The sequence below is a fragment of the Antennarius striatus genome, chromosome 3, assembly GCF_040054535.1.
Source record: "Antennarius striatus isolate MH-2024 chromosome 3, ASM4005453v1, whole genome shotgun sequence".
NCBI classification, from domain to species: Eukaryota; Metazoa; Chordata; class Actinopteri; order Lophiiformes; family Antennariidae; genus Antennarius; species Antennarius striatus.
The window spans coordinates 5,150,234-5,172,418 of NC_090778.1; the positions used below are offsets into that span (position 1 = coordinate 5,150,234).

At 39.5% G+C, this 22,185-nt stretch overlaps 1 protein-coding gene across 1 annotated transcript; it reads right to left on the reverse strand.

Moving 5' to 3' along the window:
- Positions 1-476: 476 nt before the first annotated feature.
- Positions 477-18,162, reverse strand: cds2 (CDP-diacylglycerol synthase (phosphatidate cytidylyltransferase) 2). The gene is made up of 13 exons (XM_068311341.1): positions 17,962-18,162; positions 11,148-11,290; positions 10,912-11,008; positions 10,625-10,722; positions 9,984-10,123; positions 8,637-8,695; positions 6,048-6,130; positions 5,786-5,873; positions 5,536-5,604; positions 4,251-4,403; positions 3,374-3,493; positions 3,136-3,239; positions 477-2,162 (listed from the first exon to the last, which is right to left on the reverse strand). Exons 1-13 carry the CDS (start codon positions 18,031-18,033, stop codon positions 2,027-2,029), a joined length of 1,362 nt encoding a protein of 453 aa, XP_068167442.1. The 5' UTR covers positions 18,034-18,162; the 3' UTR covers positions 477-2,026.
- Between the last annotated feature and the right edge of the window lie 4,023 nt (positions 18,163-22,185).

Consider the following 22,185-nt stretch of genomic DNA (forward strand, 5'->3'; position numbering starts at 1 on the left):
GGGCTTTGGCTAGCTTACACCAGTGTATTGCAATGTAAATACGTATTATCGCCTGTGTACTATGCTTTCAATACTACATACTGACACCTGCGGTAACTTCCAGAGTTTATGCAGTGTTACGTGATGAGAAATAAATTATTTTCATTGACAGAGCGTAAAATGATAAATGTGCACAAACCAATGGACAGAGGATTGATGACTGGTTGAGTAACACACACACACACACACACACACACACTGAATGGTTTATCAACTCTACAGTTAAACACGGCAGAATCTGTGAAATTAATAATCAAAACAGCTTAGAATATTTGGAAATTCACACAAATCAAATCCAATGGATGTACTCCCAAAAAAAAGCAACAAAAATACTTAAGCTGTCATATAATTTAATTATGATGGATTTTCACGTATTCTACCATGGAAATTAGACTTAACTCAGCAAGTCTTGAGATTAAATGGAAACACGGTCTCAGTCAGACTTAAATAAAAATGTTTTAATATTTAATTTCAACACTTATTGAACAGAGAACATAGGTTTGGTAGGTTCTTGCAATTTTTTTTAAACATCAAGGAGGCAAAAAAAAAGAGACAGTGTAAAAGAAATATTGTCCAGGTAAGTAAATTGGATCCCACAGTATCTGGAATTGTAGTCCAAATTATCTTAACAATATATATTCCCATAATGCAACACACATCACTCATAAAATCCTTCTTAATATTATTAAATGTCTTATCTTCTAAGTCCTCACTCTTCCATTCACTGACATCACAATGACATCAGCTACATTTCCACTGAATAAAATTAATAATCTAACGTTAAAATTAATGTAAAAAAAACGCTGCTCTTTACAGCCCCTTTACCAGATAGTTACCATGGCTACTGAATTAAAGAACTAATTCAGGGAACATAAATTTCAGCGTGGATGAAACAAACATTATGCAGTGGCATAAATATCACAGGATCCTGTTACATCCACTCTCGAACACACCTACACTGCTACAGGTGAACTCCGACCCCCAACACCACATTCATGAGGTCACATCCAGAACCAGATTAACCTGACCAGTGACAATCAGGGTTTCTCCCCTGAAGCTGTGAACATTTAAAGCAAACTCACCAAACAGCCCTGATAAATGATGCAAGTGTGCAACGCGTAGAAGAAGTAGATAATGGCGGTGTAGAAACCATCAGAAGGAGAGGCCGTAATGCAACAACCCCAAAAACCGAGTGAGTGTTTAAAACCAACAGGAGCTCCTTAAACATAGAAAAAAATGTGATTTAAGGTGAGCATTTCAGCTTCTGTCATGAGCTAGCAAACCAACCAACAGACAGAACGGATGCTGATCACACTGATCCTGTCAAAAACATCAGGGCAACGACTCAGGATATTACTGCTAGTGTGTGATATGATGTCACTGGTGTGTCTGAAGCTAGAGAGGCTGTGAAGTGGTGAATGACCGAAAACACACACTGTGAATATAAAATAGACACGACATCAACATATAAGAACAAACTAAATATATAAACATTGCTGCATAAATAGAAACAATCACAGTGACGAAATAGAAACTTAAATTTGGCGTGGGGGGGTGGTGAAGCTGGGGGAAGGCTGCAGTGAATAACTGGGTTGAAAGCAGTGCATCGAAAGAAAACATAAAATAAGCTACTGACACACAATAATAGGTATATAGAGGTTATCCTGTATACAGGTAGACATGTAGAGCTGAACAACAGTTTTCCCACAATGTGAATAGATACAGGTTGGCTCGCATGGAAATGTGTAACAGTACAGTAATTCACTAACTCAACCTGAAAACACTGGTCTCAGAAACATGACTCACAGACTGAATGAACCCGAACATGCTCCACTCTCACACCCAAATGAAATGGAATGATCCAAGGCCCAAGTGTTGTTGTTTTTTTCCGTCAGACACGATCACAGTCTCCCAGAGCTCCGATGCAAAGGGGGCCCGCGGGGGGCCGCGCTCCGATCAGGACGAGCCGGGACGGACGCCGATGGCTCTAGGCGGCGACCTCCTCCAGTGTGGGCAGCAGGCCCTTCTCAGTCAGGTGAGCCTTCAGAGAGTTGAAGATGTGGAGCTGCTGATCGACTCGCAGGGCCAACAGTTGCTGGATCACTTTGGTGGGGTTGGGGCCCCTGTGGGCAAGACGAAGAAAATCAAACACATCCTCCTCACAAATATTAACTCATATTTTTGCTTAATCAGTGATTGTACAATCATGGTTTAGCTTCGCTCAAAGAGAACCAACAAAAAGGTTTGTTTCCAAATCTGTAAATTAGCAAATCCCTGCTCAGGAGTGGTGACTCATCTAGTGATACTGTAGCAGAGGCGTATGTTAGAACTATTCTGGTGTAACTCAATATGAACAAAGTTTAGGCAGCAGCCTCCAGGAAATTTCTTATTTCTTATTATTTCTTATCCTCAAACCAACACACAGTTTTAAAATTAAAATAAAAAGGCAAAAATCATGCAGTTTCTTGTTATAATTAATCTATATTATTATTCTATAGGTTGTATAAAAAATTCTTATGTAAACACAGAGGAACAGTCTGACTGCACATGATTCTTTAGAAAAAAAAGTACTGCAGTAAGAAGCCCCCCCCCCCGCCGCCCAGCAACAGCCTTCACGAGAAGCTGCATCATTATGTCATCAGTGAAGCAGGTCATGTATGTAGCAATGTTATGTTTAAACCCAAACTCCTCTCAGTATGGCAACACTGGAAAATGAATGTAATTACAAAGTACAAAAGCCCACATTGGTTTAGTATTTCCATCGCAGACAGTCCGATTAAATGTAGGCGATGTTATTATCCGGGGGTAAGAAGTGGGTACTTGAACTTTGCCAGCATTGGAAACAATAGAAGCTGTAGCATTGGTTAGCAAACACACAGGCTATGGCCTACTGTAGGTGCTGTAACAAATTAGAAATTGCAAATCATAAATTGCTAATTATGAGAGAGAAAAAAAAGTCCTCTGTTCTAATAGTAAGACAAATATATAGCCGAAAACACCAAAAACACAAGCAAATATTCTTTAACCAATGGTCTAAATTAATGGTGATATTCAATAGAGAGCAACACTTCATATTTCATTCCGTTGTGCTCTGACCTGATGAAGCTCGCTATGTAGACATTCACAAACGTGGCCATGAGGTACTGGCAGTCGAATCTGTCCATAATGCCACCGTGACCCGGGATGGTGTTGGCAAAATCCTGTAAGGACAATGAGAAGAGTGAGCGTGCTTGAGAAGTGATCCTAGACATTAAGAAAGAGCAAATACAATACAGAAAACTAAAGCTGACATCACAGACATGCCGGGGTGTGTTCAGGTGTTCTTCGTCTCTACCTTTATCTTGAAGGCTCTCTTGAAGCCACTGGCGAAGAACCCACCGAAAGGTCCCACAATGGAGGCGAAGGAGGAGAGAGCAATGCTGTGGATCTGGAATGGGTACAGCCGCACTGTGGTCTGTGGAGACGAGACGTCAAATCAGAGAACTGCTGTTATTCCTATTTTATACTGTAATGTGTTTTTACGTTGTGTCAGAAAATATAAACAAGAAAAAACTTTGGTTCTTATTCAGTTAATACAAAATACTTCAATATAAGAAATACTTTTTAAATAATTTTGTGTATTGTGCCAAAAAAGTTTATCTAATAACTTGGAGGTGAGAAAACAAAGTTGCACTTTAAGAAACTAAAACTAAAATTAAAATATCAAACTTCATTAATAACTGGTAGCAGCCGGAGGACAAAAACCCAGGCCTGATGACGACAACCCTGTTCTATTAAACCACTTTAATGAACCGTTTCAGAAGCATGACGTTGGTCAGTGGGTCTCATCACTAGGATATTGACAAAATCCTCACAAGAACTGAGGAAGAAGGAGCGATACATCAGTCTGGAGAGGGTTACAAAGCTGTGGGACTCCACAGATCCACGGGGAGGTGCTTTATGGAGAAGACATGCAAATACAGCGAACCTTCCTAGAGGAGGCTGACCTTCCAAAACTCTCACAAGAACATGGTGATGTCTCCCTTCAGGGAGTCATATTAGATCCAAAGACAACATGCAAATCCCTGCAGGCCTCTCTCACATCATAAAGATCAGAGTTTGTGGCTTCACTACTCCAAATACCTGGTAATTTATTTCTACATTCTCACTAGTTTGAAAGCATCCTTGAAGCACAAAGAACGACAAATCTGAGGCGTGGGTAGGAGTCTTACCCATCCAGTGACAGACTCCAGGACACTCGGCAGGGCGTAGTCCTGGAGCTGGAAGAGCTCAGATGGCTCACAGTCCACCTGGAAACTGTTGGAGTCGTTGTTGAATTCCACCGGACACACAAAGTAGCGGCAGCCGGCCATCACATAGGACAGCTGGGGGGAGAGCAGGCTTCAGTTAGTCTTCTTTTTTGATCAAATGAGGAGGAAAATCTTGAAACACTGCTGTCAAATGAAGAATTCCACCTCTGTCTATGTTCAGTACAGTTCAGAGATGACAAGGAGGATTTATGAATGGATGGATATTATCATACAGATAATATAGATCCATCAAACAGTAGGAAGCCGGTAAGAAGTGTTAATGTCTTTACTAATGAGGAAGGAAAGTGTTTGGTGCATTCTGAGGCTTAATCAGACTAGACCCAGATAAAAAAAACTGTCCAGTGTCCACAGGGAATAACAGCAGCTCCTCTCTGCTTCTACATGAGTTACATTCTTTAGAAACCACCTTCAGGTGAGTTACTTGGAAGATATGGCTTGTTCAGGTTACAGCTTGAATTCTCTCTGCTTCTGCCAGATAGATGTACCTCTAATGGAGGGTTCCTCCTAATATAAAAATATTTACTCAGCCAAGAGCATTTCACAAGAGTCACGAGGTTCAAAGCATATTTCTAAGAAGGCTCGCCAATACAGATTGAGTCGATCTGATAAACTTATGATTTAAATGATTTCTGAACCAAAGTAAAAAATACCCATAACAGTTCACATAAACATTATGAAGTATGATTATTATTATTATTTTACTTCAATTTTATGGAAGTAAAATACCATTAATGGACGAATGGCATAAAAAATGTAAGTGTTTTAAATAATATAGATGTAAAATGAACTTTTGCACCTAAGTGCCACAACTGAGCTAAAACACAAAAAGTGACAGAATGAACTAAACTACTTCATGCACTTGTGTTCAGATTTATTAATACTGTGAGTATTTAATGAAGAAATATTTAATGAATGGGTCTGTTGTTCTTACGGTTACACATATTGATCTGAGGCTCCGTTAAAAGGCAGTTCTGTAAACAGAGCTCTAAATATTACAACCTGCGATCCATGTCATGCACAAGAACCAAGCACACACGCAGACTAAGGTGAACTACCTTCTCCTGAATGTTAACAAAATGTTTCTTTGTGGACATTTAATGCAGCATTTAATTTGTCCAAAAACTTGACAAAAATTTGAATACAAGAATCAAAATGCAGATGGAATGTAAAGAATTCCTTTTATTACCAGGATTCCAAACACGATGGTGGCAAAGAGGCCCCCGATGAATCCCTCCCACGTCTTCTTAGGTGACAGCTGAGGGTAAAGACACCATGTTAACTCATGTACCACACGAATCTACTCACACAGACACAGGCAGTGTTGTAATCTATTGGCAGTATGAGGGTTGACCAAATAACAAACAGTTAACACAGTAGTTAATCCAGTAGTTTTATTGATGGTTAGTAAAGATAAGAAATACAGCGAGACAACCGACCTTGATGAGAGGGGTGCGACCAAAGAAGAAGCCAAACATATAGGCCATTATGTCATTACAGATCACACAGGAGATCGGAACAATGAACCTGTTCAGACAAAGAAGAGAGACTGAGTCAAAAAAGAGACTAACTAAAAATACAGAATATAAATTTGTCAAGCTGATCCCCGGTAAACATTCAACTGAACTGAAATTCAACATGGTTCGTTTCTACTAGATAGGGGGGGGGCAGGAGATAACAGGAGACGAAGCCCTCACTTACCAGATCATCCCCTCAAACAGGTTGTGAATGATGAGATGAGACTGAGTCACCACAATCAGCAGAGTCACGTGGGTCCAACCAAACTGTGGAGAGTAAACAACAACCACGTTTTCACCAAGACAAGCAGCAGCGGCTCAGTCCTCCAAGTCTTGAGCTGGGGACCAAAACGTTTGGAGTGTGGAGAGGTGCCAGTTCACCTCCTGAGCACTGCTGCAGTGCCCTTCAGCAAGGCACCGTCCCCTTTACAAGTTGCTCACGGGGATGCACCGTGAAGGAGCTGTCTGCTGCTCCATGTGCATGCTTTCAGGTCATACATATACATTAACCGTATTTTCCGCACTATAAGGCGCACCTAAAAGCCTAAAATTTTCCCATAAACCCGTAGTGCGCCTTGTATATGGATTAATATTCATATTAATATTGGTTAAAAACGTGATCGCTGAAAAAAAGCCGGCAGTCTGGCCGCCAGTCATGCTGCACTCCGCCACCAGAGGAGCCCCCTCACAAGGCACTCGGGCCCACGCCCCCTAACAACGGTAGTCAAGGGGCGTCACCGAAGTCTCGGCTCTGACTGAGCTGCTCTCAGACGGTAGAGCAGACTGTAGGAGCACCGGTGATTACGTAGCAAAACATAAGGTACTTTCAGCAATTCTATTAATAAAGTTTGACTGACTGACTGATCTCAGTATTTCCTAGCTATTTGGTGTCGGAAATAACCCACTTTAAACTTAATTGGTCTAAAAAATACCATTGTGCTGTCATCTGGAATCTATTGACGGTCCATTCTACTAGTCTGTGGAAACACACGGAGAAACTGGCACAAAGGTGAATGAAAGACCCTCAAAGCTGAACTTCCAGCCTTTTCTGAAATTTCAAGAGCAGGGTCACTGCTAGACAAAGGTGCCAACGGGTGTGCTGCAATTGATTTACAAATGTAGTTGATAGCTCTGGGCGGGCGGCGGAGGGGCGCATTCAGGCTTGTTTATTCTGTCTGCAGCGACGTGCGGTGAGATTCACGGCGGTGAGACACCGACGTTAAAGTCAGTTCTAGGAGTAAAACAGCGTCACATTTGCCAGTAAATTAGCAGCCTGACATTAAAAACTAGTTAAAAAATTGTTGAGGACACACAGCAGCAAATAGCTGCACCTCACCTCCGACTGGACTACTGATCGATCGAAACAATGTTTAATTAATAGATGAAGATGAACGTCAGAGCTTAAATATCTGCTTCGAACTTCAGATCAGGAAATAATCTGCTCTGTTCGCACTGACTGCACTCGTAATGAATTTAACCAGTTTTTAATGTCAGGTTTTTTAATATACGTGTTGACTTCTTTCTAAGATGGTAAAGTGGTCAAGTGATCAGGTTTCCTTGATGAGGCTCAGAATGGCTTATTGACATAAATATAGGGGGCATTCAAAGGTAGTCAGGAAGTCATGAATGCAATCATGACTGTCTGAGCAGCGCGGCTCTATCTAGTGGATGGATTGCGCAACTACAGCCGCTGCAGTTTACTAAATAAATTTTATTTATTTTTGTGTGCGTCTTATAATCCGGTGCGCCTTATATATGAAATAAATTATAAAACAAACAAATTATTGAGGGTGCGCCCTATAGTCCAGTGCACCTTGTAGTGTGGAAAATACTGTGTATACATAAACAGATATATATATATACATATACATATATATATACATATATATATATATATATACACACACACACACACACACACATATATACATACACACACATATATATACATACATACATATATATACACATATATTATATATGTATATACAGTATATATTATATATAAATCATACACACACATATATATATATATTATACGCATATATATATATATATATTTATATATACACACTCGCATACATACAATACACACACAAACGCATGTGTTTAACAATAAAATAACACTAGAGTGGACAACTAATTTCCCCTATGAGGGATTAATAAAGTTGATTTCTTTTTCTTTCTTTTCTAAATGTTACTGTAACACAACCATTACATGCAACCTCATTGATGACTGAGTTTGTACATCAAATTATTCTGAACAGACTAGATATATCATTGCAGTATAGAAATTATTTCCTGGTGCTATTTCACAAAGACCACTGTAACTAGTTACTGCAGAGTTGCCAGGGTTTTGAGAGTAAATAATCTGGTGAGCGGATAAGATCGTGCTCAAATCCACACTACATTTGGAAGACAGGATTAAGTTAACGATCCTTCTCACTTATAGGATGTGTAGCAATATTTGAGTGTATGCAAAAATCTTGTAGGATAAACTTGTCAAATATTCTATTGACACAAGAGCTTGTCTTCCAGTGTGTGAACAAATACCCTTTTCTCTCTGGGTCTGCTTAATGACAGACGTCAGCTTGTTAGTAGGGTAGCCACGCAGGAAGGACATTCTGTTTTAATGATCAGAGGCTGTTCGCACAGATTTTACATCAACAACTATGAGCCTAACTTGCAAACAGTTACCTGTATGTTAAACAGCCTGATCTACAACTCAGCAGCCTAGAAGCTGGAGGCCAAGATGATGGGGGAGGCCACTTACCATGTAAAACTGGAGGCGATAGTGTTTCTTCACCAAACTCAGGACAAACATGCAGAATCCTGCAATAACATTAAAGATATTCGGTGAAAATGAGGCGTCATTCAGGAGCGTGTCAACTTGCAGGGGGAATAAAGAATCATATTTGGTTAAACGCTACTATATTTAGCATGACCTACTTTAGATGACCCCAGAGTTAATGTGCAGCGTGAAAATAGGTTTTTGTTTCACACTGTGCGACAGTGGGTAAACAGAACACAGCAAAGCACAGACAAAAAGGATTACACTGGAAGAATATGAGGTCAAGGTCAGAAAAACCTGAAGGTGGTCATAGACAAAGTAAAAATATCTCATTACTAAAACACTGATTTGAGCATTTTCTGGCACATCAAGACGTCAAAGAGACCTTTGCTCACAGATTTTACAAGAATGCATATCAATGCAGTTTCAGTTTGAATATAGTAGGTGAAAAATAGGAGCAACCATGGTGCTTCCTTCCTTCCTGCATCCTGTTTGGCACCGGTACGAGCTTTAGTAGCACTGCTTTACGAACAGACGACCTACAGCAGAGGAAGTGGAACTTCTCTATTTAGCATGGCGCTTGAAATAACCAACTCACAAACATCTGCCCACTCTAACTAGCAGAACACTCAGTGGAGCACATTCTTCAACTGTAGTCCAAAAGTCCCTTTTAATTAAGTTAAACGCTAATCCAAATTCTTTGAATTAAACCTAAACCAATAAGGTTGAATCTGCCCATTAATCCACATTCACTCCCAAATGTAGAAGATTCTCTCTGCTAGAGGCCATAAAGTCCAAATAAGTGCTATAAAAGGAACAAAATGTTTAAAAAGAAATTAAGAAAAAGTAACCAATAAGCAATGTCTGATGAAAACAGAACCTTCTTGGTAGCTGTAATCATGAACACTGATTTATTGTGTGATGTGGACGAGGTCACAGTACCACCTACAGGTGCTGTGTAGTATAGAGCCAAAGGTCATGGCTCTACCGAGTGACTCTTCGGGGTTTTACTTTAATATCCCCGGGACAGTAGATCACCTCGCTGAGCAATCATTCACAGAAAAAGGATGTTACTATCAGTCTGACAGAGAATTCTAGAGAGTAATGTGTAATTTTCCTTTGAGAAGACGTGGACGTCTCGCTCAAGGAATGCCTGAAGTTGAAATCTTGTGAGATGAGGGTTGTTAAAACTTTCAGTAATGCCCTGAAAGACTGTGGCTGAGGAGATCTATGGAACCGAGTCCAAGACTCAAGGCAAGTATGAATAATTTACACAAAAAAAATATTTCAACATAAAGACACAAGAACTCCCAGCTGGAGGACCCATACCTGTGAGGTACAGGGCAAAGGAGATGAAGCGGTGGTATTTGCTGAGTATGCGGAGTGGCTCCTCCCTTTGCACCAGCGTGAAGAAGTAATCAGTCACCGTCTCACCATAGAAGAAGTAGTTTACACACAGCAGGAAGTACCTGTGGGGTGTAAGACAAATGTACAGAATTCACCTCCTTATGACAACAGACACTAATCAGACCGCATTCAGTATGCCTGCACAAAAAACAGTGAGGCTGAGATTTCCACACACCAGGTGAGCAAACCTGAGTCACTGATGACTTTTCTGGATGAAGGATGAAATGAGCAGAAATGTCAGCTCAAAATAATGAACCGTGCATGGGATACGGCTTCGACCTTCCAGGCATAGTGAATGCTAGGCCTTCAACTATGGATCACAGTCTACTACACACCACTACAGCTATGATCAGTCATCACTGATGATTCAGAGCCTCTTGCTTTCCTGATTGGCTTCTACAATCTACTCAGGATTTAAACAGGTCAGAAAACAAACCTGAAGAAGTCGGCTACACGATAAAAACGAGACAAAATAATAAGAAAGAAGTGAGGAGAGACATTTTGATGCGTTCACGGCTCTTGTATAAAACGGGTGATCGTTGTGTGTCTGTGTGTGCAGTCACCAGCTCAGCGTCCTGAACCAGGGGAGGTGGTAGGAGTGGTACACACTGTAACCGATTGTGATGATTTCTTGGAAGCACTTGATCTGAACGCAGAGGACCTAAAAAAAGATGCACAGAATCATCGGGGGTGAAACTACCGGAACATCATGAGTCTCAGAAAGAGTGTGAACTGTAGAACTCAGTGAAAATAAATCATGAAGGACAGAAATGTGGATATATAGAGCATGGTGCTGTTATTTGACTTTCTGTAGAATAAGAAACGTGTAAGATTTTACACAACTACTTACAATCATCATAAGCACCATGGGGCCCAGGTAGATGATGATGAAGAAGAAGGAGATCATGGCGAGTGTGAGGATGCCTCGTACCCACCAGTTCTTCCATCTGAAAACAGACACACACACACAGACACACACAGACACAACGTGTTCAGGAAATGTTTACAGACAATGTCCATCATTGTGTTAATGTTAGATGTTAATGTTATTATTTTATTGTTTTATCATTGCAACACTGACAACACCTTGAGGAGAGTCCAGACAGGGCCTTGTTCAGAACCTCGGGGGTGTCATCAGCAGGGACCGGCACCTCCGGGACTCCTGAGTCCACCTTTGAATCGCTGTCTGACACCCCATCTTTGTCCACCTTCAGCTCACCATCTGAGCCCTGGCAGTCCAACAGACAAGGAGGAAAAGACAGGATGTTATCAAGCAAAGATCTGGTGGTGTGGTGGGGAGAGAGGCAACCACAGAAAATAGAAACACAAGAAGGTCCTCGATCTATGCATTTCAAATATTCAGACTTTAGATGGTGCAGTTTGTTGTTCCACAAGTATTTCTTTCTTTCTCTCCATGAATATGACCTATGATGGTATTTAATTCATTTCATTTTTGTGTTTCCATAATAATGGGCTTATTTTAGAAATAACATCTTAGATAGTTTAAGAGAAAATTTGCTCCACACTATTTTAATTTTTCAAACAACCCCACCGGCAAATACCAAGCTAAAATTAGATGAGGAGAAGGGTACATCCTAGACAGGCCACCAGCTCATCACAGAGCTAACACAGAGACAAAAAAACCATTCACACCAATGAAATGTGGGACAAAGATGTAGGGCACTCTGATGGAACCTATGCAGACATGGAAAACATCAACAGACAAGTCACAGGTCTGTATTAAAATTAAGAACCTTTCTGCTGTGGGGTGGTGGGGTTAAACAAAAAAAACAAAAAAAAAACAAAATGGATCCATATATTCAAAAAATGTCAGGTTGAGGTCACAACAGCTTCAAAAGTCAATACATAGTAGACAGATCACCTCGTGCTAAGTCACCAACAGTCTACATAGCACAGTCCTGGTAAAAGATCCAATTTCTGAAAACACCCAAGTGGACAATGAATGAAATCTGTATCCTATCCTGCATCCCCCATGTATAACGCTTCACTGAAAATAGAAATAGTTGGGAGCACAATTCTTCAACCCCAATTTCATATTAGGTTAATTGTAAAAATAGGCTGTTTGGCAGTCCTGCAGACACACTGCTGACCAACTAAATATTTGTTTTGTTTCATGACTAGACAGCATCACAAATCTTTGTTGGCTCATCTAGATGATTCTGATGTCTGGGAGGTGCTTACTTTTTGTTCTGTGTGAGCAGCGGTGAACGACTTGGAGTTCAGACACGCTGCCTGTCAGGTCATTTTTGGACTCTACTGATCTGATCTGAGTCTGCGAAATCTGGCATCATGTTTTAACAACATCTGATGTACAAATGCTCGAATGCTCTAGTTAACAAACTACGGGGATGCCCCCACCAAGGAAAAGCCCAACACCAGAGGAGTTTGAGGAGATAAAACTCTCTCTCAATTCTCTGTGCGGTGATGTGACTGCGGTCAGAACACAACAGGAGCAGCTCTTGGGGGTGAAACTACTACGCCTCCAGAACGCGAAGAAGGAGAAGCGAATTGTGGATCTCGAGCGGCGAGTTGACGATGATGTGATCATCACTGGCATCAACATCAGGCCCCGCACATATGCGCGTGCGGTGGCCGCGGAGAGCGGGGAGCCCAGCGAGCAGGATACACAATGGGTGGAGCAACAAGTGGCTTCCTATCTCCAGAGCAAGGGGATAGAGTTCCGCTCCAGGATTGGATTTCAGTGTGCAGTGACCCTAGTGTGGACAGTGCTTATTGTACTTTTTTAGACATCTTCACTTCCATGTATAATAATCACTGCCCTGTGAAAGATTATGTTATTAAGGAAACACATCACAAAACCCCTTGGATTACCAAAGGAATAATGAATGCCTGTAAAAAGAAAAACAATCTCTACAAATTTTTTCTCAAAATAAAAACAAGAGAAGTGGAACAAAGATATAACAAGTACAAAAATAAATTAACCGATGTCATAAGAACAAGCAAAAGATTATACTATCAAAAAAACTTGCATGAAAATAAAAACAATATAAAAGGAACTTGGAATGCTTTGAATGACATACCCTGATTACTTTATTGATGAAAATGGTGAAGATTATAATATGAATAATGTTGTAAATAAGTTCAACAAATTTTTTGTGAATGTTGGCCCTAAGTTGGCTGCTGATATTCTTGATAGTGGAATTGCAAAGTCAACTATTGAAAATAATGCCTTTTCATTGTTCCTCTCAGCTACAAATGAGCAGGAAGTGACAAAGATAGTGCAGAAGTGTAAAAGTAAGTCCTCCACCGACTGTCATGACATTAGCATGTCATTGGTTAAAAAAATTATACTAAATATTGTCAAACCTTTAACTTATATCTATAACTTGTCATTCCAGACTGGCTGTTTTCCATGCAAAATGAAAATTGCTAAAGTAATTCCACTCTTCAAAAATGAAAACAGACATGCATTTAATAATTACAGACCAATCTCACTTTTGCCTCAATTTTCAAAAATTTTAGAGAAACTTTTAAACCTCGACTTGAAAAGTTTCTATAGAAACATCACATAATTAATGAAGGTCAGTATGGCTTTCGAACCAAAAGAACTACATCAATGGCAATAACTGAAACTATTGAAGAAATAACTAATGCACTGGAGCAGAAAAAGTATGCAGTTGGTCTCTTCATTGATCTGAAAAAAGCATTTGATACTATTAACCACGTAATATTACTAAATAAGATGGAAAGATATGGATTTAGGGGTTGGCTGGGGACTGGTTAAAAAGTTATTTAACAGGGCGGGTACAGTTCGTAAAAATGGGTCAACATTCATCAGATGTACTTGGCATTGCTTGTGGTGTCCCCCAGGGGTCAGTGTTGGGGCCCAAACTGTTTAATCTGTACATAAATGATATACAGTATTTAACACAACCAAAGTCCTGAAACTCATACTATTTGCAGATGACACAAATATATTTTACAGTAGTGATGATTATTTTGAGCTTGTAAACACAGTAAACAAGGAACTAAACACATTTAAAGAATGGATTGACTCAAATAAATTATCTTTGAATATAAATAAAACCAAGGTAATGATGTTTGGAAATCGCAACATAATGTCTGAACAGAAAATAAGAATTGATGGCGCTCAAATTGAATTTGTAAGTGAAAATAAATTTTTAGGAGTTATAATTGATAGTAAATTGTCAAACCCCATGTCAGACACATGAAAACAAAAATCTCCAAAACCCTCTCAATTATAAATAAAGCAAAACTATACCTTGATGGAAATGCACTCCGTACTTTATACTGCACCTTAGTCCTCCCATACTTTACATATTGTGTTGAAGTTTGGGGAAATACTTACCAGAACACAATTAATCCTTTGATCATACTACAGAAAAGAGCAGTGCAAGGTTGGTTTTCCTGAACATACTCATAACCTGTTTACGCAGTCAAAGTTGCTAAAATTTCATGATCTTGTGCAATATAATACATCTATAGTTTTATATAAAGCATTCAACAAATTATTAGCACCAAACATCCAACGATTTTTTAGAACTCCAGTCAGGGCTCATAACTTGAGAGGTTTTGGATATTTTTCATTGCCGAGAGCTCAAACCACGCGTAAACGTGTGCGGAGTGAAACTATGGAACTATCTGGACTCATAACACAAGAAATGCCAAAGTACTAATCAATTCAAACTGTTATATAAACACCGTCTCTGCTCAAAATATAGAGATGAGGGTCGTTATCTCAAACTGCTGTTCTGTTTGTTAACATGTGCTCAGTGTTTCTTGATCATTCCTTACATTGTTCCTTACATTCTTGTATGGAATTGAAATTGCAATGTGATAATTTCATTGTTGCCCATGGTGACGCCATCATGATGCAATTATTGTGTTCAAGGTAGCAGTGAAGCTCAGAGTGTTGATCTCTGAATCAGGAACTGGGGTGGGATTACATAAGTTTTCTTCTTTCCACTCCCTTTCAGAAAGAATTGTATTCTTGAGTTATGATCTTTGCTTATTATTTGCTTATTTAATTATTTTGTTTGTTGTTGTTTTTTGTTTTGTTTTTCCTTGCCTTGCCTGAAATAAATGAATAACTAACTAACTAACTAACTAACTAACGTGTCCAATGAGGGGTTGCATTTTGGGGGGTACATTTGGAAACTGCAGTGTTTTGCACTGAAAGCAGAAAGAACATTTGAATCTGTTGTGTAGAGATATGTTTATGCTTATAAATTGCATATTTTTTCCACCTGATTACATAACTTTGCTGCAAACTGTTTTCATTGAATCTTACATAAATCAGTGTAGTCCAACAAATCACTTTATTTGTAACAGGAAGGGAGAAAGTTCATGGTGAGAGAGTGGCCATACAGCATGAAGCAGGTCCGTTTGAGTTGGTGGCTCTAAACACAGCGCCAGATAATCTCCATCTGTATTGTTGATTTCTCAGAACCATCTGTTTTCTGATAGAAGCCTGTTCAAAACACACTTCCATTTCTCTATGGTAACAACAACAAAAGACTGTGATTTGACAGACACAACTATAGTCACTGCCCATATGTTGCAAAAAAAGTTTCTCCAGGTCAGTTTGTGCACTTTTCACCCTCGCTGACCTCTCTCTGGTGCTGTGGACCTGAGTTCTCACCTCACAACCCTACAGCAGATGGTCAGATGGGGTTGCTGTCTCGTGGCACCACCTGTCTCACATTTTGGCCTAACAGCATGACACTTGCAATTCTCCTTCCCTCACATGTACAGCAAGATACAGCAAAGCATAGGAGGGGAACAATTCTGGCACTAAAAAATGTTATGAAACCTTTTCTGATCATATTCCCCTAGATTAAAATAAATCTATACAAGACTAACAATGTAGGATCATCCACATCACTACATGTTGAATTAGGTTCTGAATGTAAGAGAATTTAGTGTAATTATTCATTTTTTTCAGAGCTAATCAAACTGCATTATAAAAAAAAATCAGTTAACTCTATAATTAAAACTACACTGAGTGAACACCATATTTCTCTGGATTTATTCCACAAAACAAAACCAAAAACACACACCTCCCCTGATTTGGAAAACTTCTTTTTTGACTTTGCTTCAAATTATATGAAACCCTATTTTGAGGGGAACGCTCATATATTAAGCACAGTCAATAAATGCCAAACCCCAACATCTGACAGCAGAAATCGCGCACAACACCACAGGCAGACACAGTCTCCGCCTGCTGGTTTCTATGGAGACAGTATCCGTCATTCAGGATGCTTGAGTTAAAAATAGGCGCTCTTTAACACCAACACTCCTCCCCTTCCACGCTTTCTAGCAGACAAGAAACAGAAACAGTAAGATCTGGAATTAGTGAAAGGATGAGTCCTTTCCTGCCAGTTTAAGTGATTTAAGAGTTTTCAGACCACGTAAAAAGGGAAAGAGGAGTTTGTTGGTACGAATTTGTTGCTGCAACCTGCCTGAGTACATCAGTCACAAATATTTTAAAGCAGCTGTTTTAAAATGTTTTGCATAGCTGAAGGCCCAAAGTGTAAATACAACCCCATACTGAATGATGGTTCTCAACATCTCCTGACAGATATCACACCGCCTTTAATTTGAAAGACCAAACATGCAGAAATTCAGAAATTGTAGATTTAGGATTTTGCAGCATCATTAATCTGAGGTAACTCACTTGCCTACTATTTGTCTAAACAGGGTGACAAATGTACTGATGGGATAACAGCTCTTACAAACTTAAGTCTTCATCATTTTCACCAGCATGATTACTGCATCAGAATAAGAAGTTCAATCCAAACAGCTTTTTTGCAGCTCAGCAATGTGAAAACACAGAACAAATACCAGTGATGCTGATTCATCGTTAAAGTTATGATCTTGACCCACTTTTAACATTTTCATAGGTTCAAAAATTACTACTTAGGGATGACAAAAGTGTTTTGAACCTACATGAATTGAAACAAATCATGGGTTGAGGTTTTAATCAGACAGAAATAAATATAAGATTTACTTCAGGTCACATGGTTGATTGTCTGGTTTACTGGAAAGTTAATCTGAGGTTTGCGTGGCAGTTCTGTCACTTTATAAACCCACAGAATTAAAAGAAAATGACACTAGTAAAAAAAAAACTTTGGTGAGCAGGCCCTGTGTTGTTTGTTGTACAGATGTTCTGTAAGCAGATGTTGTAATCCTACACACAGATCCACACACACCGCCACGCCCCGCTGTTGGCTCCGAGTATTTACTGGAATCATCACTGACATCGATTTACTTTCCTTCCATATGAGACTATTGATGAATCTTGCTGGGCATCAGTTTGCATCAAGCTGCCTTTATATTGTTGAAGAAGACAGTCAGGTTATGTTAAAACAGTAGGAGCAGAGAGCCTCGCTGTTTTCCACTAAACTGGTTTCTGTCAACTAGTAACAAAAGCTAAGAAAATAAAACAGTTAACGATCAGCATCAGTCATTAGACGAGAATCACGTCTGGTGCTTTCTAAACGCTCCTGCAGCCCCGGGATACACGCTACCAGGCCAGTCTTTTACTATATATGGAGAAGGTGTCGGAATGTGCCTGATATCCATGCAGTTATTATTCCAACAACGCTCCAACATTAGGTTTGACTTTTGTTTTCAGGACGCAAGCACAACCAGGAAGACCGTAAGTGGCGTCAGCCAATCAAATGTGATTGATGAGCAGTTTTGGCGGATTGTTTGTATAACAAATTCTGGTGTTTTCTTTGGTTTTAAATTCCAGTTCTTATTTTGACATTAAATACCAGTCACTAAAAATTAGCGATATTAAAATATTTTGATCTATTTAGACTCATTTACGTTGCTAACTAGCTAGCATTAGCATCGGCTTCCAGTGGTGGGACAGGAGCCTGGCTAACGTTACCTTGTCTTCTGATGGCTGCTGTTGTAACGTTGGGTCACCGTCTGTGGCTCCACGGTGCCTCAGCTCTGTCATCCTAGCAGATCTCAGCCTAACGACAACAGCGAAGGTCCTGTGGCTCCGACACGCTCCTTATTTTTTTTGCCTTGATAGATATTCCGCTAACCGTCTAGCTAGATTTCGTCCAGTGACACTTAGCACTGGAAATACCCATTCGGTTTGAAGTGAGCACGGATAAAAGACAAAGACGTTTCCGGTTTTCAAAATAAAAGTCTTCAGTGAGTCTCGTTAACCTGGTAACGCTCGTGTGTTTACAAAACAAAAATAGTGACAAAAAGAAAATAAAAACTGTCTCTTGGTATGACATAAGTTGCTTTTTTTTACTGCATAAATAGATGACACTAATTTTAGTGTTTGTGTTTTTAATGAGATCATTTAATGAATTTAAGATAGATAGATAGATAGATAGATAGATAGATAGATAGATAGATAGATAGATAGATAGATAGATAGATAGATAGATAGATAGATAGATAGATACTTTATTAATCCCAGAAGAAATTGTATTTAATGAATGTTTAATGAAATCATTCATTACCATGAAAAATATCACCCATATCTGTAACACCATTAAGTTTTAATAAACGTAAAATACATATAATTTTCTTTTCTTGGAAACATGGAAATCTTTAAGAAATTTTAAAGCGGGTGGGACTAGGATTATCCTGTGTGGACTACGTATTTTACCTGTGTCTGCATACAAAGGTTCTCTGGCTTCCTCCCACCACCAGAAACATGCAGTACTGGAGAAATGCATTCATTCATTCATCTTCTATACCTGCTTCAAACACTGTCGCAAGTTGTGGGTTGCTGGTGCCAATCCAGCATGAGGCAGGGAACACTCCAGGTGCGACGCCAGTGCACTGCAGTACTGGGGAAACGGTGATTCTAAATTAGAAGTGTGAATGGGATGGAGAATGACTGGTTTTCTCCATAGTTTTCAGTAGCTATTTACTTAGGTGCACACCTTCATGGGAGGCTGGAGCTTTCAGACTCTTGGGAGATGATTTTCAGGCCTGGAGCTGAAGGGACCTCACAGAGGCTTCTAGTGGAAAGCAAGGTACGTATTAAAAAAGACCAAAGTCTGCATGTGGATTAGACACAGGATCTGAGTATGATGTTGTCAGATTGAGTTTGATTTCTAGGTGCTTCAAACAGGAATTTCAGTTCAGACAAGAAACTAATAGGAGACAGAAATATTAACCATAATATTTTCTCACCCAACTCTGTCAATAATGGGTGTATTTCAACAAAGCAAGAGGTGGTGGTTGTTGGAAGGACTATTTACTCTTTGTTTGTTTGACTTTGTTCATGTTAGAGTTAACATATTTTTTTTGACAAGTTAACAGGCAAGTCTTGCCAGAATAAAGAGACACTGACATTAAAAAGGTGTACAATTACTGTATATTTTTGTATGAATGTAACCAATGCTGGGAGCAACAGAAAAACGTCTATCTGATCAAAAAGCTGTACTGCTAAAAGCTGTGCTGCTATTAATTGTTGGTTTTTGTTACGCATTCAAGAAGGTGTTATTTTGAAAGTGTCATTGCGAATGTTCAGCTGCATTCTGAGTAACTTGATGTTGCCATCAGAGTCCTCTGATGTCATTGGATCTATATTCAGCATAAAAACTGTGAGAGAAAGGTGTTCCTATTATCAATTCCTGGGGAGCTTACGGCATGACCTGTGACCCAGTGTAGCCTCTTTCTTCTTTATTGATTAAAGAGTCCATCTGAGATTTTCCTTCTATTCATGAATTGTCATCATTTATTCGTGACTGCTCATAGTTCATACTGCACACATATTGACTCACTGATGGACGTGTTTGACAGAAACAAAGTTATATTTTTTGTTAACCTCACCTATTGCAATTCATATTAAGTATTTAAACATCAGACCAGCCTCCTAGGGACAAGAAAAAATACTGTACTTTAAAATAAATGCTGTAGAGGCCATATATTAGATCAACATGTGTCATTATCAATTTAACATTGATTAATATCTGACTAATGTCTGATTTTTCTTATAAGTAGTGTAGCAATGACTGTTATACTCATATGTTCGGCCTCAGATTAATTTCATACACATGCTAAACATCAAGATAAACACACATAAAGCTATTTAGCTCCACCATCACATGATAAGCCATGAAAGATTGGACTGTCTTCTCCCCGGCAGAGAGCATCTCTTCATGTCTCACACTACTGCGGTATAAAGGACGTATAGCAATCAGTTCAGAACACAAAACTTGAATACACAAAGCATTTGCTATATTTAACTCTCCCCTGACACCATTCCCTGAACACCCCTGATCTAACCTAACCCTGGAGCCACATTTAACTCACTCTTACTTGTAATATGAACTTTAAACACTGAGAGGCAGCAAAAGCCCACTATAATTGCATGTGGGGGTGGATGGGGGTGAGTTTATGTGCGTGTGTGTGTCATCTCAATGGCCTCACCAGCAGTTATAAATATTTCATGTCTTACTGTTGTTGCAGCAGAAGTAAAAGGGGTTGAGGGGTGCAGTCCCAATAGTGTACAACTGCTCAATAGGATCTGACATTGAACTATAGGGCGGTCTCGATGCAGACAGTGATGAATGGTGATAGTATAGCTGGATGACAGGAACAAGAACAAGAATACACAGAATTAAAGGGCGAGGAGGGGGACTGCACCACCCACACAACAATGTACAAATAGTAATCTTAAAGATCCATCATAGTTGAAATATCACTATCATCTAACTGTACAAATTTATTCTGTTAGTTTGGTTTCCTTTAAAAAACGCATTACTGATATCAGCTGCAGTGAACACAGATGCTGCCCACCGGCTCATGACTCACCGGGTCCTCACAGCATCGCTGAATGTAGTGAATGATGCTCCGTGGATTTAAAGTCACATATTACTGACTGAACATACCGGATGAAGCTGTCAGCGCGCTCTGCTGCTGTTCATATCATTTATGGCTCTTTCCTAATCATTTGTATACCACCATTTTAAAAAATGTTAATAAAAGGCTCTACAGTGGATACATAGTAAAATCGTAATGACAAGTAAATTAAAAGTGACTTAAAAGGGGTTAAACTCTACAACAGTGCCAATGGGGCCAGACACAGATAATAAAAAAAAATAAAAATAAAATAAATGCATTAATTTACTTTGTTTCTTCAATCTTTCTTTGAATGGCTTTCAAGTGATGGAAAAAATTGCTATGCGAATGTGAAAATAATGCTTCCTCCTAAAGAGAGACTGCATTTTTGGTTTTTAATCATTTAATTTTCAAGCTACAGCACTATAGAGTATATCACGTTATAAAACCTGTCAGGAATCTGAAGTCTATCAGAACAGATTACTTCTTATGTGACACACTCCTTTAATAGACACTGTTCCTCTATTTTCTTGTCAATTTGTTCATTTTCTCATTTTTGTTGTACTAAACTGCTGTGGATCTTTATACTCATTTATGTATTCACATGAATGTTGATCTGGGGATTTTTCCACATATCGTTTCACCAACTTATGATGGATGAATTGTATCCATTCAATTTAACCTGATGAATGAATATTGTTGTGTGTGAGTCTGTGAGGACAGATTGTCTGTCCTTGAAGTTCTAAAGCCAGTAAAAAAAAAAAAAGAAGCTGAGTCACGACATAGAAGTCATTTTAAAGCATGAATTGAAACCGACGGGGGAAATTGTTTGGGAGCATTACCATGAAATGAAGTCCTACCCACCATTGTCTCACCCACCCACCCACCCACCTAAAGATGATGACTGCGGTGTCTCTAATCTGGGGGTGACACTTCACCTTGCAGCTCAGTTATGCTGCACAGCCCACTATTAATGCTCACGGCTACTGTGGACAGTCCTTTCCGGCTCCTACAGTCCCACCTCATGGCTCGCACCGGGTGTATTTCTTCACACCTGGCTTGCGTGTGTTTTAGACAGCCCAAATTTTTTGGGCTGGGTGTCCTCAGTACCTCCTCAAGAACTGCAGGGCTGTGGGACATCTGCAATGCAGAAGTCTATATATAGCCATGGAGGTACGGTGGGAGAGAGGGAGACAGAGAGACATGGATAGACAAAGACAGAGCGATCAAAGAGTTGGATGAATGGTTTTTGAACAAAAAAAAGACATCATAGAGAATACAGAATATAGCTTCA

Coding starts and splice junctions, on each gene's coding strand:
- cds2 (XM_068311341.1), bottom strand. CDS start 18,033: ATGACAGAGCTGAGGCACCGTGGAGCCACAGACGGTGACCCAACGTTA. Junction 6,131..8,636: donor ATCGCCTCCAGTTTTACATG/GTAAGTGGCCTC, acceptor TACTCTCCACAG/TTTGGTTGGACCCACGTGAC. Junction 3,240..3,373: donor AGAGAGCCTTCAAGATAAAG/GTAGAGACGAAG, acceptor TTGTCCTTACAG/GATTTTGCCAACACCATCCC.